The sequence below is a fragment of the Callorhinus ursinus genome, unplaced genomic scaffold (assembly GCF_003265705.2).
Source record: "Callorhinus ursinus isolate GAN/ISIS: 27379988/994484 unplaced genomic scaffold, GSC_fseal_2.0 scaffold10, whole genome shotgun sequence".
Taxonomy (NCBI): Eukaryota; Metazoa; Chordata; class Mammalia; order Carnivora; family Otariidae; genus Callorhinus; species Callorhinus ursinus.
The window spans coordinates 82177464-82195302 of record NW_027397072.1 but is presented as its reverse complement, the minus strand read 5'-3'; the positions used below and the strand labels follow the sequence as shown (position 1 = coordinate 82195302).

The 17839-nt window shown below is 39.8% G+C and overlaps 1 protein-coding gene across 4 annotated transcripts in view; it reads right to left on the bottom strand.

Moving 5' to 3' along the window:
• Nucleotides 1–17839, bottom strand: part of TMEM182 (transmembrane protein 182) — a 117701-nt gene that overhangs the window by 53613 nt on the left and 46249 nt on the right. For 2 of the 4 annotated variants that reach the window (XM_073897914.1, XM_073897915.1), the window contains exon 4: nucleotides 17066–17203. The exons of 1 other annotated variant lie outside the window; for it this stretch is intronic. In XM_073897914.1, coding sequence (XP_073754015.1) covers nucleotides 17066–17203 — 138 coding nt within the window. Of the gene's footprint in view, nucleotides 1–1863; nucleotides 1984–17065; nucleotides 17204–17839 lie in introns of all 4 variants that reach the window. One more of the 4 variants, XM_073897916.1, reaches the window with a different exon arrangement.

Here is a 17839-nt window from a genome sequence, read left to right as displayed (position 1 = left end):
TCTCCCATTCTGTCGGTTGTCTTTTGGTTTTGTGGACTGTTTCTTTTGCTGTGCAAAAGCTTTTTATCTTGATGAAATCCCAATAGTTCATTTTTGCCCTGGCTTCCCTTGCCTTTGGTGATGTTTCTAGGAAGAAGTTGCTGCGGCTGAGGGTGAAGAGGTTGCTACCTGGGTTCTCCTTTAGGATTTGGATGGACTCCTGTCTCACGTTTAGGTCTTTCAACCATTTGGAGTCTATTTTCGTGTGTGGTGTAAGGAAATGGTCCAGTTTGTCAACAAAACTTTTGACAGCTCTTGAATTGTGTTCACTGTGCAATTAAACTCTCCAAATGCTTGGAGCACAGGGATGTTTTGTGACTGTTTTCTGAGTCAGAGTTTTGTTTTTTGTTTTTTTTTTTTAAGCTGCATTTTGTATCATTTGAAATACACAAAATATGATGTATAAATGAATGTTATGAAGCTTCATTATAAAATGAAACCCTGCGAACTGGTCCCCAAAGTAGGAACGAGAATGCCACCCTGCATCTTTATTTTCTGAGATGTCTTTAGAAAGGCAGTTGTCCCTCAGGTATGTAGGGAGCATCTCTAGCCTTTAATTTAGAGGATATAAAGGCACAACCAAGGAGAAAGAGCTAGACCCTTTCTCAGAATGGGCAAGGGTTCAACCTCTTGGGATGGAATAACAGTGCTCCTTCATGATATGGATGACACTGGAGTCTATAAGCGGTATGCTTTTGAGGCCCAAATCCATAAAAGACTTTGGATAATGTCTGCAAATGACTTTATATATAAGGTCATTACATTTATGTATGTGTTTTAAAAACATAGAGTATTAACTTTTAAAAAGTAAGCACTTAGTGCCACAGTATTTGCAAATGAGTTTGGCATGTGTTAACTTTTAATACAGTAGGAATCTTAAAAATTGCAGTGTTTGAGACCTTTCTCAAATTTTAAGAAACCTTATGTGTCAGGCTAAAGAAGGCCATTAGTGTAGGCTATTCTCACAGATCCATTCCAGAATCTAAAATGCATACTTATTTTTCTAAACATTACATGGGGAAAGGAAAATTTGCTAATTCTACATTTTCTCAAAAGTAAGACTTACTGCACCATAACATACTTTCAAAGTAGTTATGTATCTGTTAGTTCATTCACTAAAAAGTTAGTTTTTTTCGGGAAATACACTAGAAGTTCTTAAAAATAATTGTACTTTTGTAATAGTCCTTCTTTACATTAAAATGCTATTCCTTTCTCTTTCAATTATACTATGTTCATTTTTACATATCATTTCACAGAAATTTTAAAACTGCTAATGCATAATGATCAACCATAAACAATTTTCACTCTTTATTTTCTCAGACTCACTTTCCACTGATTTTTCTCCAATTTCCTGAGATAGCCTGAATACCTTATATAGTTATAATTTCATGCCTGTATCTTTTCATTACATCTCTCTGACTTCCAAATATTCATAACTGCTCACACTTCACCACACTACTGTCCAAATATATTAACTGCCTCTTCCCTTTCATTTTCCGGCCTCATGTTTTTACTTAGTCAACCAGACCTCTATAATGTCTATTGGATTTCTCAAATACTTATTACTTTCTTAGGTTGGCATAATCTTGGTAGGCATTCAACATCCTGCCTATCCCATACTCTGTACTCCCTTGAGAAACAGTTATTGACAGAGAATGATCAGGAGGGTTTATCCATCTGTACACGTCATTAGGGACTGCATCTGGAAAGCGGATTTTCATTTAACACCAAGGAAGTGTTTACTCACAGTAGATGAATTTCACAAAGCAGGAGGTGGCTGAAGGGCACAGGACTGGCTTCTGACTGCCCTGGTTTAAATCTTACCTCAAAGGTGTACTGGCTGGAAAGCTTTACACTTGACGAGCTGAGTAACTTTGAACAAGTTCTGTACTTCTCCGTGTCTCAGCATCTTTGTTGGTAAAATAGAGGTCATGCAGGTGCCTACTGCAGAGAGCAGTCATAAGGAATTAATGGAGATAACGCACTTAGCAAGGTGCCTGGAACAGGGCAAGCGCAGAATAAGCATTGGCTAGTTTTGTTATTATCATTATTTTTATTGAGCTTTGGCATGAACTACTGCTAATGGCTAGCAAATATTATTCTCTGAAATCTTTTAAAGCATCAGAGCTTCTCATAGGACTGGGCTATTTTAGAGCTAGTCAAGAGGCAAGGGGATAAACTGCCACAGTGCCTTCCAGTTCGGAGATTCCGTGAGAAGTGAGGTTGTCTGTCCATGTCTTACTAGAATCTTCCACCAGGTGGCACCAGTCACCCCACAGGCCCATCACTGAACATTTCAGAAAGGGTAACAGGTGAATCCAGACTTGTGCTCACTTATATATTTTAAGGACATTTTCTGTCTTAAGTGTCCAGTGAGCAAACTTCCTGTCCTTCCCCAACAATCTTTTAGTTACAGGAAGTAAAAATTCTTTCTAGGACAGACTTAACATATGTCAATCTGGTCATTCAGGGGAGTCTATTACTAATGTGTTTCTCTTTTGTACAAGTAAGTATAATGGGTGGGGGGAAAGGCCTCAGAAAATGCATAAAAATTTCAGTTAAAAAAGCAGTGTGCCTTATTCATTCACTACTAGTTATTTCTGAGCAAATTGACTATTTGGGGGAAGGGTGTGGAATAAAACAGAATATTTGCAAAGAAATTAAATGCCTTCTGGAACTAAGTTAATAGTAGATGTTAATGATACACATACTTTAAAGAAGGAGAGTGAAGCAGATGAAAATTCATTCTGCCTTTCCACCATACTAAACCCTAACCCCAAACCAGGGATGCCATTTATAAAGTGGAAAGCATCTTGTCACCCTACACATCTGAAAACTCCCTTTCAGTGTGGTGGTTAATTACATCCCATAATAAAATACCATGTGAGTAAAAGCATTCATTTGCCAAGACCTATAGATCTAGTTCTCCAAAAGAACCACACAGATACATTTGTAAAAGGGGGTGGGGGCCATTTACTCACGTTTCTAGTTCAAGGTTTTCCAGAAAGTTCCACTAAAGCCATTACTGAGCTGACCTCTCATACCCTAGATTCATCTGGGCAGGGGCTGGACCATCACCCAGAATGTCTCCAATGAGAACACATGTGCACACCAAGCCCAGATAGGGGTAGAGACTCAGGAGCACACCAGCCCTCTCCAGAGAAACCACTCTGTGTCTCTTCATACTCCTCAGCCCTTCCCCAGCCTTCACCTGGCTGGGCTGTTGGAGGCTCACAGGACTGGGTCTCACTTGTCCCTTCTGAATTCTTCCTCTGGGGACCTGTCTCTTCACTGGAGCATCATACCTCTATCATACTGGTGCCCCATTCCAAACTGAGTGGGGATAAGTCTGATCCAACAGCCTGTTATGCACATTCTAACTGATAAGCAATGTGGGGGAAAATACTTTGAAGAACTGAGAAAGAAAAGTCATAGGATTTAAAGTATTTTTGTAAATAAAAATTCGTCAGAACTCTTTCCTCTTGAATACTGACCAATGTTGACTAATTTTAGCACTTGACATTTTGATGAAACGACATATGGAGGAAACTAAAATTCCACATCAGAATTTGAAGAGAGGCCTTCGACATTATTATAGTATCAATATCCAAAACAATACTTTTCCTGAACAAATTCCCAAATATGACAACTGAAGGCACAAAGCCAGGGTACAAAGCAAGTACTTCTAGAAACATAAGGGTAACTGGTTCTTCCAGAACTACTCAGAAAGCAGATCTAGTATACAAAGCTTCTGGACTGAGCAAAAGAGAAATCCAAACTGCTGTTTTGTGTTTCATAAAAATCAGAGACAGTCACTACATTAAAAACTAATGATGTAATGTATGGTGATTAACATAACATAATAAAATTTAAAAACAAAAATCAGACAGGAATTCTACTACAACAAGCACATCTGGCTAATGTATCAGTAACCTACAGTTCTCATGAGTCACCCTTTTGTCTCCATGCACGCCTCCAACGGAACAGACCTGTGAATAAAAATGTGAAGTCCTAGACTTTGGTGAAATACTCTGTTCCCCACTAGGAGGTCATGCTTGTGATTTTCTCCTGAAAGCCTCCTTCAGGTGCACTAAGAAAGACACAGAAGCTTTAGAAAAGCCGTTCTGGCAAGAATTCACTGACCTTCCAGGCCTGTCCTGCTAGCACAGAGGCCCCTTTCCTTGTCCAGGGTAAGTGGCTGTTTATAGTCTGGATCTCTCACGATACAGACATGGAGACAGCAGGTGCAAGCAGGGAGATGCGTGTGCCTGTAAGTTTAGAACGCCTGCCTCTAGGCTGTCAGCAATTCTTCCCTAATCCCTTCCTGCTCATGGTCTTCTGTTTCCTCCACATACTCTTCTCTTGCTTTGCTTTATCTAGAGACGTAAGGAGCAAGGTATGACACTGAGTGCTTCCTGGAAGCCACGTGTTCAGTCTCAGCCAAAAAAAAAAAAAAAAAAGGAACATCTGAAATATGTCCCTTGGCTTCTGTGACTGATTTTTTCTAGGATTTAGGTGAAAAAGTATCTTGCAGTTTGCATCCATCACATCTATCTTATTTCATATAGAAATAAATGTGGTTTGCTGATGAGCTACTACAAATTCCATTGCTCTTTTGAAAGAAAAAGGAAAACAAACCACAAGTCCAATTTTCCGATTCAGTAGTTTATATGATATTTTGTACTCAGAATTTTATATTCCCTTCATCTCCTCCCACCTTTCCTATGCCACTTTTTTAAGAGGGTTCACATCACTACACTTTTAGAAAGCATTGTCCTCCAGATCCAAAGGGAAGAGGGATGAGCTGTGGAAGGATGTGCTTCCAGCGGTTTGTCCCACATGGCAGAGGATTTATAAAATTCACCCCAACTCACTCAGCTTATATCCCTGGTTACCAGTAATGGCTTGAGCAACAGCTGTCTGGGCAAGGAGCATCCTCTGTGGTCACAGAACGGGGCAGGAGTCAAATCACTACTTTGCCCCCAAAGGACAAATTGTTCCAAAGGACCAATTACACTGCAGAGGTACCCTTGGCTCCCATTAATACCTCCTGGGTCTAGAATTAAGAGCAATGGAATTTGTAGTAGCTCATCAGCAAACCACATTTATTTCTATATGAAATAAGACAGATGTGATGGATGCAAACTGCAAGATACTTTTTCGCCTAAATCCTAGAAAAAATCAGTCACAGAAGCCAAGGGACATATTTCAGATGTTCCTTTTTTTTTTCTTTGGCTGAGACTGAACTGCTATATTCCTCTGACTTACAAGATGTCCATGTAGTCTCACCAACATGAGGGTCCCACAAAGGATTTAGCCAAGATCCAGAAACTTTTCAGGCACCTCCACACAGGAGGGACTCTGTCTAGCTCTACATTCAGCTGAAAAATGTAAACCCACTTTGTCACTCAGGAAAAAGTGATTTCAATTACAAAAGAAAAACCTTTGCACCATAATGTCTTGGTAAAATGCCAATTTTAAGTTTTATGGCTTACTACCCAGTGATGTCAGTATCCCAGAATTTCCAGATCACGTCATTATTCTTTCCAGTACATTTAGAAGTCTTACTCATGCACAGCAATTCCTGTCTTGACCTCGCTTTGCCCAGACACTAGGAAGTTTCAGCTATATAATAATTTCCTCCATATACTTTAAAAGTTTTGTAATGCTATGCCTACCCATTTTAACTTCTGCATCTTTCCTGTCATCTCTAATATCACAGGGATAGGAGAAGACAAGCGTCAGCCCCTTTGGATCTGAAAGTTCTCTGGGAGTCCACATTAAAACAAATTTCAGCATTTGTTTAGGCTTTGTAGAGTGTGTGATGAGACCCATTGCAAAAGGGTCGGCATTATAACATCCTGACAATTACCATACTCATGTATGTACCGTATGAGTACATACCAAATGCTTGTTCCAGAACTGAACCTCATCGGAGAACACACGGCCTAGCCTGCCTGAAGAGGAACTTGCCGAACTGCAAGGAGTGGCAACATATGCCCTCCACACTTTGCTCTGAGCCTGTTGACAGAGCAAGAGGAATACCCTGGACCCTGCCCCTTACTCACACAGACAACTGTGACATCAGCATGACTCAGCCATGCATGGAATGCTCAAAAACAGTCTTCCTGCTAATGCCAAAGAGTCTTTGTGCATGCACATACCCAGCATTGGCCATTTGGAATTTGGCTATTCCCCGTTCTAAAGCCATCTGTCCAAATAAAGAGAGAGTGTACAATCTTGTTTGTGGCATTGATAAAGCTGCCACAGCAACCCCAGGCCCAAGCTGCACCTGTTCCTAGCTGACCAGCAGAGCACAGAGCGTTGGCACAGGGCAGCACGGGAGGCTCAGTGAGGCAGGGAATGACGAGGCAAGCCATAAAAAACAAAGAGATTCTAGAATACTAGGCCTATAGAATGAGATCTCTTCATTTTGAAAATATAAAATCTAACCAAAGAAAGCATTATAAATTCAATTCAGTTTAACTCAGTAGATGACTATATGCATGGTTCCATATTAAATGTGGCACACAAAAATTTGGCTGGCCGAAAAACCTAGCGTTTGCTACATATTTGCCAAGTGTTCATATAGCACAGCATGTAAGTTTCCACCTTCGACTCTGAAAGGCTAAGTTGCCTATTAACATTACCTGAGAATTTGGTAATAAACAATGAAGAGATTTTAAAAATTCTTCTATCAAGAAGTACTGAAGCTGAAGGATGATTTATTGGCCCCATAACTGCCTTACAGAATTGTGTTTCATTGTGGAAATTGACACTAGACTATAAACTTCAATTATTCCTGAGAACATCACTTTTTCTGCCCAAGCTAATTTTGTCTCATCCAACAGAATCTCTCTCTGTGTTCTGTGGGAACAAATGGTCCTACACAAACAATAAAGAATTCTGCCATGAAGGAAATTAAAAGTCAAGTTTGAAAGGAAGTGTCCTCATAATTGTCCAGGTGGTTGTTTGCAGAATGGGTCCCAGAATACCATGGACACCTCTCAGTTCCCAGGGGGCTTTAGAAGAAGATCTGAGCAAGGGGAACCCCAGCCCCATTCCCACACACAGCAAAGATTCATCACAAAAAGAAAACCCACTGGTCACTGGCCTATGAGTACATACCAAATGCTTTTACCTTCCTACAGAGTTCTCAGCCAAATGTAATTCTTTGGATATACTACCTTCTTGCACAATTTAAAAATGACCAACTTTTGGGGCACCCCGTGGCTCAGTCGTTAAGCGTCTGCCTTTGGCTCAGGTCATGATCCCAGGACCCTGGGATCGAGCCCCGCATCGGGCTCCCTGCTCAGCGGGAAGCCTGCTTCTCCCTCTCCCACTCCCCCTGCTTGTGTTCCCTCTCTCGCTGTGTCTCTCCCTGTCAAATAAATAAAATCTTTAAAAATAAATAAATAAAAAATAAAAAGATAAAAATGACCAACTTTTTTTTTTTCAAAAGCGTGAGACATACACACAGACACACAATTCTTTGATCAGACTAAACCAAGGATCAGAGCATTTCTGAGTTTAAAACAACCATGCTGTCCATGATTTGTACTAAACTCATGCTATTACAGTTGACACTTGAACACTGTGGGGTTAGGAGTGCTGACCTTTGTGCAGTTGAAAATCTGCCTGTAAATTTTAACTCTCCCAAAACTGAACCACAGTTGAAAATTTGCCTATAACTTCTTTTTTGCCTATAACTTTTGACACCACAAAAACTTAACTGTAGTTGAAAATTTGCCTGTAGCTTTGACTCCCCTAAGATTTCATGACAGCCCACTGTTGACCAGAAAAGTCTTACTGATAACATAATCCACTAACATATACTTTGTAAATGTATTATACACTGTATTCTTACAATAAAGTAAGCTAAGAAAAGAAACATAAGAAAAACATAAAGAAAAAATAGATTTACAGGACTGTACTGTAAATTTACAGGACTGTACTGTAAAAACATAAAAAAGACAAAACAGATTTACAGGACTGTACTGTATTTATCAAAAAGAAAAAGTCCGTGTATAAATAAATGGACCCACACAGTTCAAACCCATATTGTTCAAGGGTTAACTATACATATTTCCTTTATTGGAAAAGATTTAAAAAGAAAGGTAAGGAATGAGAAGAAACAAATATTTATACACTCTAGCAGACAGCCGTTATTTCTTGGAAGACCATGGAAAAATATGCACCTTCACAAGACCTTGGAACAAAGCAAAGGTAGAATGTGGTTTGGAGAAGGTAAAAACAGTCAGCTCAGAAAACGCTCAGTTTTGTGGCATATAAGGGATTTGGTCTTATGGAATTATGAATTAAAGAAGAGAGATTATAAATTGAGATTAAAGTGAAAGAAGCCTGACACAAAAGGCCACACACTGTCTGAATCCACTGATATGAAATATCCAGAATAGGCAAACCCACAGAGATAGAAAGTAGATGAGTGTTAACTCAGGGTCGGGGGGAGGGAAGGAGGGGAGACAATAAGGTCCCTTTGTGAGGTGATAAAAATAGTCTGGAACTAAGGGCACCTGGGTGGCTCAGTGGATTAAGCATCTGCCTTCAGCTCAGGTCATGATCTCAGGGTCTGGGGCTAGAGCCCCACATGGGGATCCCTGCTCAGTGGGAAGCCTGCTTCTCCCTTTCCCTCTGCCTGACGCTCACTCTGCTCACTCTGTCTCTCTCTCAAATAAATAAATAAAATCTTTAAAAAATAAATTCTGGAATCAGAGAGTGGTAATATTTGCACAACTCTGGCAATGTACTAAAAAACATTGCACTGGGTGTTATACGCAAAAAATGAATCATGGAACACTACATCAAAAAATATGATGAAATGTAAGTGATTAACATAACATAATAAAAAAAATCCTTTAAAAAAAAAAACCACTGCATTATGTACTTTAAAATGGTGAATTTTGTAGGTAAATCCAGGCCCTTGAAAACAAGGTCCTTGAAAAAACCAGTGAGGAAAGGAATTGAATAAAAGACAAAAGAATGACAGAATAGGTTAAATAGGACTCTCATTCACAGAATGGGTTTTGGTTTTAGTGGGTTGTTTCTTTTTCTTTTTTCTTTTTTGAACTCTTTGAACAGAGGATACATATCTGATTATTCTTTTTATTCCCTCTACAGAATTAAGCACAATATTATGTAATAAGTGTGCTTAAAGGAACTGTTAATTGGTCCTTGATTAAATGATGATGGACAACATCAGGAGCTGTCTCTGCAATGATTTAGAGATGACAAAGCTATCCATTCTGTTTCTTTACTATCACTACCATTTCATACAGAAACACTTTGTCCTTCCGATTTGATGTTACAATATAGCATAGCCATGTACAATTTGGTCTTGGTCATAGTGATGTTTGTCTCATTTTCTAGAACTGTTATCTTTACAAATCACCTGTGCTTATATGTTTTCAGATTAATGTTCTGGCTTTTATTTTCCAATTAAACGAAAAACACTTGATATTCCTAAGACATAGCTAGTCAATTATTTTTCTATTTATACTACGATCACTGTAAAGGCATTAAAAAGACTAGTTGGAAAACTGACTAAAACAAACGCAGGTTTTGCCAAGGAGAGAATGTGTTTATATAATGCACATGAACCACAATTAAGAAAAGTGAGTGGTGACATTGTAGAAAGAGATGTTTTTTACCTGTAATAAATAAATCATGCCAGTTGGTAATATCATCTTGAGGCTATCTCTTTAAGAGTGCACAGAAGAGGTCTGGTCTCAGGAATTCAGCTGGATAGGGATCGTTCTGAACACCTACGAACTCAACAGGAGCTTGAAGGAAAGAATAGCAACAACTCTAAACAGAAAAGCAACCACTTTCTGGAAGGTAGGCCTTGTAGTAAAGTGAATCCGAGGCAATATTCAGGAGGATAGATGGTGGGGGAGGGGGCCTCCGTTGGCTGCTTCTGGCAAGTACTAGAACCGTGGAGCACAAAATCGGAACTTTTAGAAGTCGGCTCCACTGAAGGACGTCACTCCAGTGGCTAAGCGGGGGATGAAACCCTCGCGGGACAGTGTGGTCTCAGGACCCTCGGGGTCACAGAAAGACCGGGGGTGCCTGAGTGCGGCAGAGCTCCCAGGTATCGGAGCAGGGAAGCTGGCTGCAGAGACGGAGCGAAGAGGCAAGCCCCTCAGCTCGGGGTTGCCATAAACTGTAATCAGTGACAGTCGGGCCACTGGTCCTCCAGCAGGGACCCAACAAGCAGCAGATCCGGAGAGACTCCCCTCCCTCCCCCCGGGAGGAGTGGCGCGGGAGCACAACGCAGGGATCTGCTGGGTTTGGCGACTCCGCACGGGATCAGGTGCCAGAGATAGAAACGCTCGGTCACAGGCCGGGTGAGCACGGAGTGCAGCCGGGGACCAGGGAGATGGGAGTGACCAACTGCTTTTCTCTGGGGGCGCACTGAGGAGTGGGGCCCTGAGCTCTTGGCTCCTCCAGGGCAGAGACTGGGAGGCCGCCATTTTCACTCGCGTCCTCCAAAACTGTACCGAGAGCTTGGAGGGAACAAAAGCTCCTGAGAGCAAACCCGAGCAGATAACTTAGCGGGGACCCAGCAAGGGCGGGGCAATTCCGCCTCCAGAAAAGACATTTAGGAACCACGGTAACAGGCCCCTCCCCCAAAAGATCAGCATGAACAGACAGCCAAGACCAAGTTTACCGCTGAATGAGAACGGGAGAACTCCAGCGTTAGGGGAATACTGCACATAAAATTCATGGCTTTTTTACCATGATTCATTAGTCTTTCAAAGTTAATTTTTTTAACTTTTTTTTTTAATTTTGATTTTTCCCTTTTCAAACCAACATCTTATCAATCCCTTTTTTTAAAAAAAATTTTTATTTTTCATCTTTAAAGTCATAGTCTATCCCTTCATAGTAGTTACCTTTATTTTTGGTAAATATATATAAGTTGTTCTCTCTTTAAAATTTTGAGATACAGTTTCTTCTAATATATCAAAATATACCCTAAATCTCTAGCGTATGACTTTGTTCTAGTCTCCTGCCTGATCACATTCTCTCCCCTTTTCTTTTCTTTCTTTCATTCCTTTTTTTTAAAACCTCTTCTTTATTTTTTCAAACACCTTCTGATCAATTCCTTTTTTAAAATTTTTTATAATATTCATTTTTACAGTCATATTCCATCCCTTCATCGTATCAACCCTTATTTTGTACATATATAAGTCTTTCTTTAAAATCTTAGGAGGCACTTTCTTCTAACAGACCAAAATACACCCAAAATCTAGTGTGTGGCACTGATCTATGCACCAGCCTGATCATATTTGATCATATTCTGTTTTTTTTTTGTTTTGTTCTGTTTTTGTTTGTTTTGATCTTTTTATTTTGCTTTTTTCCCCTCTCTTTCTTTTTTCTTTCTTTCCCTTTCTTTTCCCCTGGTATCAGATCTTTTCTGATTTGTTTAGGGTATATTTTCTGGGGACGTTGTTAACCTGTTAGCATTTTGTTCTCTCATTCATCTATTCTCCTCTGGACAAAATGACAAGATGAAAAAAATCACCTCAACAAAAAGAACAAGAGGTAGTACCATCTGCCAGGGACCTAATCAATACGGACATTAGTGTGATATCGGACCAGGAGCTCAGAAACAAGATTTTAAAGATACTAGCTGGGCTTAAATAAAACATGGAAGTTATTAGAGAAACCCTTTCTGGAGAAATAAAAGAACTAAAATCCAACCAAGTCAAAATCAAAAAGGCTATTAATGAGGTGCAATCAAAAATGGGGGGACTAACTGCTAAGATAAATGAGGCAGAAGAGAGAATCAGCAATATAGAAGACCAAATGATGGATAATAAAGAAGCTGAGAAAAACAGAGATAAACAACTACTGGATCACGAGGGCAGAATTTGAGAGATAAGCGATACGATAAGACGAAACAACATTAGAATAATTGGGATCCCAGAAGAAGAAAGAGAGAGAGGGGCAGAAGGTATATTGGAGCAAATGATAGCAGAGAACTTCCCTAATGTGGGGAAGGAAACAGGCATTAAAATCCAGGAGGCACAGAGAACCCCTCTCAAAATCTATAAAAATGGGTCAACACCCCAACATCTAATAGTAAAACTTACGAGTCTCAGTGACAAAGAGAAAATCTTGAAAGCAGCTCAAGAGAAGAGATATGTAACCTATAATGGTAGAAACATTAGATTGGCAACAGACCTATCCACAGAGACCTGGCAGGCCAGAAATGACAGGCTGGATATCTTCAGAGCACTAAACGACAAAAATATGCAGCCAAGAATACTATATCCATCTAGGCTGTCACTGAAAATAGGAGAGATCAAAAGTTTCCAGAACAAACAAAAACTAAAAGAATTTGCAAACACGAAACAAGCCATACCAGAAATATTGAAAGGGGTCCTCTAAGCAAAGAGAGAGCCTAAAAGTGACATAGACCAGAAAGGAACAGAGACAATATACAGTCACAGTCACCTTACAGGCAATACAATGGCACTAAATTCCTATCTTTCAATAGTTACCCTGAATGTAAATGAGCTAAATGCCCCAATCAAAAGACACAGGCTATCAGATTGGATTAAAAAACAAGACCCATCGATATGCTGTCTGCAAGAGTCTCATTTTAGACCCAAAGACACCCCCAGATTGAAAGTGAGGGGGTGGAAAACCATTTACCATGCTAATGGACACCAAAAGAAAGATGGGGTGGCAATTCTTATATCAGACAAATTAGATTTTAAAACAAAGACTGTAATAAGAGATGAAGAAGGACACAATATCTTACTTAAAGGGTCTACCCAACAAGAAGATCTAACAATTGTAAATATCTATACCCCTAACATGGGAGCAGCCAATTCTATAAGGCAATTAATAACAAAAGCAAAGAAACACATTGACAACAATACAATAATAGTGGGGACTTTAACACCCCCCTGACTGAAATGGACAGATCATCTAAGCAAAAGATCAACAAGGAAATAAAGACTTTAAATGACACACTGGACCAAATGGACTTCACAGACATATCCAAAGCAATGGAATACACATTCTTCTCTAGTGCCCATGGAACATTCTTCAGAATAGATCACATCCTAGGTCACAAATCAGGTCTCACCGGGTACAAAAGATTGGGATTATTCCGTGCATATTTTCAGACCACAATTCTTTGGAAACTAGAACTCAATCCCAAGAGGAAAGTCGGAAAGAACTCAAATACATGGAGACTAAAGAGCATCCTACTAAAGAATGAATGGGTCAACCAGGAAATTAAAGAAGAATTAAAAAAAATTCATGGAAACCAATGAAAATGAAATCACAACTGTTCAAAATCTTTGGGATGCAGCAAAGGCAGTCCTGAGAGGAAAGTATATAGCAATACAAGCCTTTCTCAAGAAACAAGAAAGGTCTCAAATACACAACCTAACCCTACACCTAAAGGAGCTGGAGAAAAAACAGCAAATAAAGCCTAAACCCAGCAGGAGAAGAGAAATAATAAAGTCAGAGGAGAAATCAATGAACTAGAAACCAAAAGAACAATAGAACAGATCAATAAAACTAGGAGCTGTTTCTTTGAAAGAATTAACAAGATTGATAAACCCCTGGCCAGACTTATCAAAAAGAAGAGGGAAATGACCCAAATCAACAAATCATGAATGAAAGAGAGATCACAACCAACACCAAAGAAATACAAACAGTTATAAGAACATATTATGAGCAAATCTATGCCAGCAAATTAGATAACCTGGAAGAAATGGATGCATTCCTTGAGATGCATCAACTACCAAAATTGAACCAGGAAGAAATAGAAAACCTGAACAGACCTATAACCCCTAAGGAAATTGAAGCAGTCATCAAAAATCTCCCAACAAACAAAAGCCCAGGGCCAGATGGCTTCCCAGGGGAATTCTATCAGACATTTCAAGAAGAATTAATACCTATTCTCCTAAAACTGTTCCAAAAAATAGAAATGGAAGGAAAACTTCCAAACTCATTTTATGAGGCCACCATTACCTTGATCCCAAAACCAGACAAAGACCTCATCAAAAAGGAGAATTACAGACCGATATCCTTGATGAACATGGATGCAAAAATTCTCACCAAAATACTAGCCAATAGGATCCAACAGTACATTAAAAGGATTATTCACCTTGACCAAGTGGGATTTATCCCTGGGCTGCAAGGTTGGTTCAACATCCGCAAATCAATCAATGTGATACAATGCATTAACAAAAGAAAGAACAAGAATCATATGATCCTCTCAATAGATGCAGAAAAAGCATTTGACAAAGTACAGCATCCTTTCTTGATCAAAACTCTTCAGAGTATAGGGATAGAGGATACATACCTCAATATCATAAAAGCCATCTATGAAAAACCTACAGCGAATATCATTCTCAATGGGGAAAAACTGAGAGCTTTCCCCCTAAGGTCAGTAACGCAGCAGGGATGTCCACTATTACCACTGCTATTCAACATAGTATTAGAAGTCCTAGCCACAACAGTCAGACAACAAAAAGAAATCAAAGGCATCCAAATCGGCAAGGAGGAAGTCAAACTCTCACTCTTTACAGATGATATGATACTTTATGTGGAAAACCCAAAAGATTCCACCCCAAAACTGCTAGAACTCATACAGGAATTCAGTAAATTGGTAGGATATAAAATCAATGCACAGAAATCTGTGGCATTCCTATACACCAACAACAAGACAGAAGAGAGAGAAATTACAGAGTCGATCCCATTTACAATTGCACCCAAAACAATAAGATACCCAGGAATACATATAACCAAAGAGGCAAAGGATCTGTACTCAGAAAACTAGAAAATACTCATGAAAGAAATTGAGGAAGACACAAAGAAATGGAAAAACGTTCCATGCTCATGAATTGGAAGAACCAACATTGTGAAGATGTGAATGCTACCGAGAGCAATCTACACATTCAATGCAATCCCCATCAAAATACCATCCACTTTTTTCAAAGAACTGGAACAAATAATCCTAAAATTTGTATGGAACCAGAAAAGACCTCGAATAGCCAGAGGAATGTTGAAAAAGAAAAGCAAAGCTGGGGGCATCACAATTCTGGACTTCCAGCTCTATTACAAAGCTGTCATCATCAAGACAGTATGGTACTGGCACAAAAACAGACACATAGATCAATGGAACAGAATCGAGAGCCCAGAAATGGAACCTCAAGTCTATGGTCAACTCATCTTTGACAAAGCAGGAAAGAATGTCCAATGGAATAAAGACAGTCTCTTCAACAAATGGTGTTGGGAAAATTGGACAGCCACATGCAGAAGAATGAAACTGGACCATTTCCTTACACCACACACAAAAATAGACTCCAAATGGTTGAAAGACCTAAACGTGAGACAGGAGTCCATCAAAATCCTAAAGGATAACACAGTCAACAACCTCTTCGACCTCAGCCACAGCAACTTCTTCCTAGAAACATCGCCAAAGGCAAGGGGAGCAAGGGCAAAAATGAACTCTTGGGACTTCATCGAGATAAAAAGCTTTTGCACAGCAGAAGAAACAGTCCACAAAACCAAAAGACAACCGACAGAATGGGAGAAAATATTTGCAAATGATATATCAGAAAAAGGGCTAGTAACCAAAATCTATAAAGAACTTATCAAACTCAACACCCAAAGAACAAATACTCCAATCAAGAAATGGGCAGAAGACATGAACAGATATTTTTCCAAAGAAGACATCCAAATGGCCAACAGACACATGAAAAAGTGCTTAACATCACTCAGCATCAGGGAAATCCAAATCATAACCTCAATGAGATACCACCTCACACCAGTCAGAATGGCTAAAATTAGCAAGTCAGGAAATGACGGATGTTGGCGGGGATGTGGAGAAAGGGGAACCCTCCTACACTGTTGGTGGGAATGCAAGCTGGTGCAACCACTCTGGAAAACAGTATGGAGGTTCCTCAAACAGTTGAAAATAGAGCTACCATACGATCCAGCAATTGCACTACTGGGTATTTACCCCAAAGATACAAATGTAGGGATCCGAAGGGGTACGTGCACCCCAATGTTTATAGCAGCAATGTCCACAATAGCCAAACTGTGGAAAGAGCCAAGATGTCCATCAACCGATCAATGGATAAAGAAGAAGTGGTATATATACACAATGTGAGTGAAATAAGTCAATCAGGGAAAGACATGTATCATATGACCTCGCTGATATGAGGAATTTTTAACCTCAGGAAACAAACTGAGAGTTGCTGGAGTGGGGGTGGGGTGGGAGGGATGGGGTGGCTGGGTGATAGACATTGGGGAGGGTATGTGCTACGGCAAGCACTGTGAATTGTGCAAAACTGTTGAATCACAGATCTGTACCTCTGAAACAAATAATACAATATATGTTAAGAAAAAAAAGAAGAAGAAGAAGAAGATAGCAGGAGGGGAAGAATGAACGGGATAAATCAGAGGAGGAGACGAACCATGAGAGACGATGGACTCTGAAAAACAAACTGAGGGTTCTAGAGAGGAGGGGGGTGGGGGGATCGGTCAGCCTGGTGATGGGTATTAAAGAGGGCACGTTCTGCGTGGAGCACTGGGTGTTATGCACAAACAATGAATCATGAAACACTACATCAAAAACTAATGATATAATGTATGGTGATTAATATAACAATAAAAAAATTACAAAAAAAAAAGAGTGCAGAGAAAAGTTCACCCATATCCTGATGTTACAGAGAGACGTGCTATGAACCCATTTTACAGATAGAAAATAAATAGGTTAAAAGAGGCTAAAGAACAGAGCTTTCCCTTCTAGTGCCTTCTTCATACAACGTGGATACAGTGAGCAAATGCTGTGGAGCACGTGGAAAATGCAAATTCCCTGGGAAGGGTCTGCATATAATGGGCACTCAAGCAAAACTGCATATGAATTCATTGTATTACTACTACTAGAGGCCTGAAACCTGAAACTAGAAAAGGAAAATATGTGGCTATCGAGAAAAACCATGGCTGGAAATCATACCCTTTTCCTTGCACATACCTGCAGCAATGTACCCGCCTCCACCGGCTTTATAGAGAACGTGGCTCGCGAAGGGGGCTGCACAGATGATCAGAAAGCTCGCAGTCACCACGGCGACGACCCCCAGAAGCATCAGGACTGCCCAGAAACCACGGTAAACTGGAGACCCCAGAGGGAAAAGGAGAAACGAAAGCCACATTTAGATTGTGAACCCCACTTAGATTGTACCACACAGTCAGTTTCTTTCCTCTTTATTGTTCTAATTTCAGTCATGGCACAGCTAGGCAGAATCCCAAGCCATGGGTCCTGAATGACGATCCAAAGGAAACCTTACTAGATAATTTTGTACTTAGTGATGTCAACCTTCAACTAACTCATGCTTGTTATTTGCACCACACACATGCTCAGTACACTCTTGGAGCTCATTTTCCTGACCATGTTTTCCATTTTAGAAGTGGAAATGTTCTAAAGTTTTGGAAAGAGTTCCCTTGAGTAAGTACCTAGTTGGGTCACAGCTAGGTGTTTCATACCAAACACACAAAGACATGAAAAGGCATTCACGTTTACAAACATTGCTTCTTACTACCACTGTCATCCCCTAGAAACTAATAATCACCTCAATCCCCTAACAAAAAAGTATACTTCTATTTAGATTGCGACTCTATTGGAAAATAGTCTTCAGGTAAGAAAAATGGCAAACAAAACCAAAATTAAAGGTTTGTATAGACTGAGATTTTAAATCAGATATATTTAAGGCACACTACTTTCTACCAATATTTTTCTTAGAAAGACTCG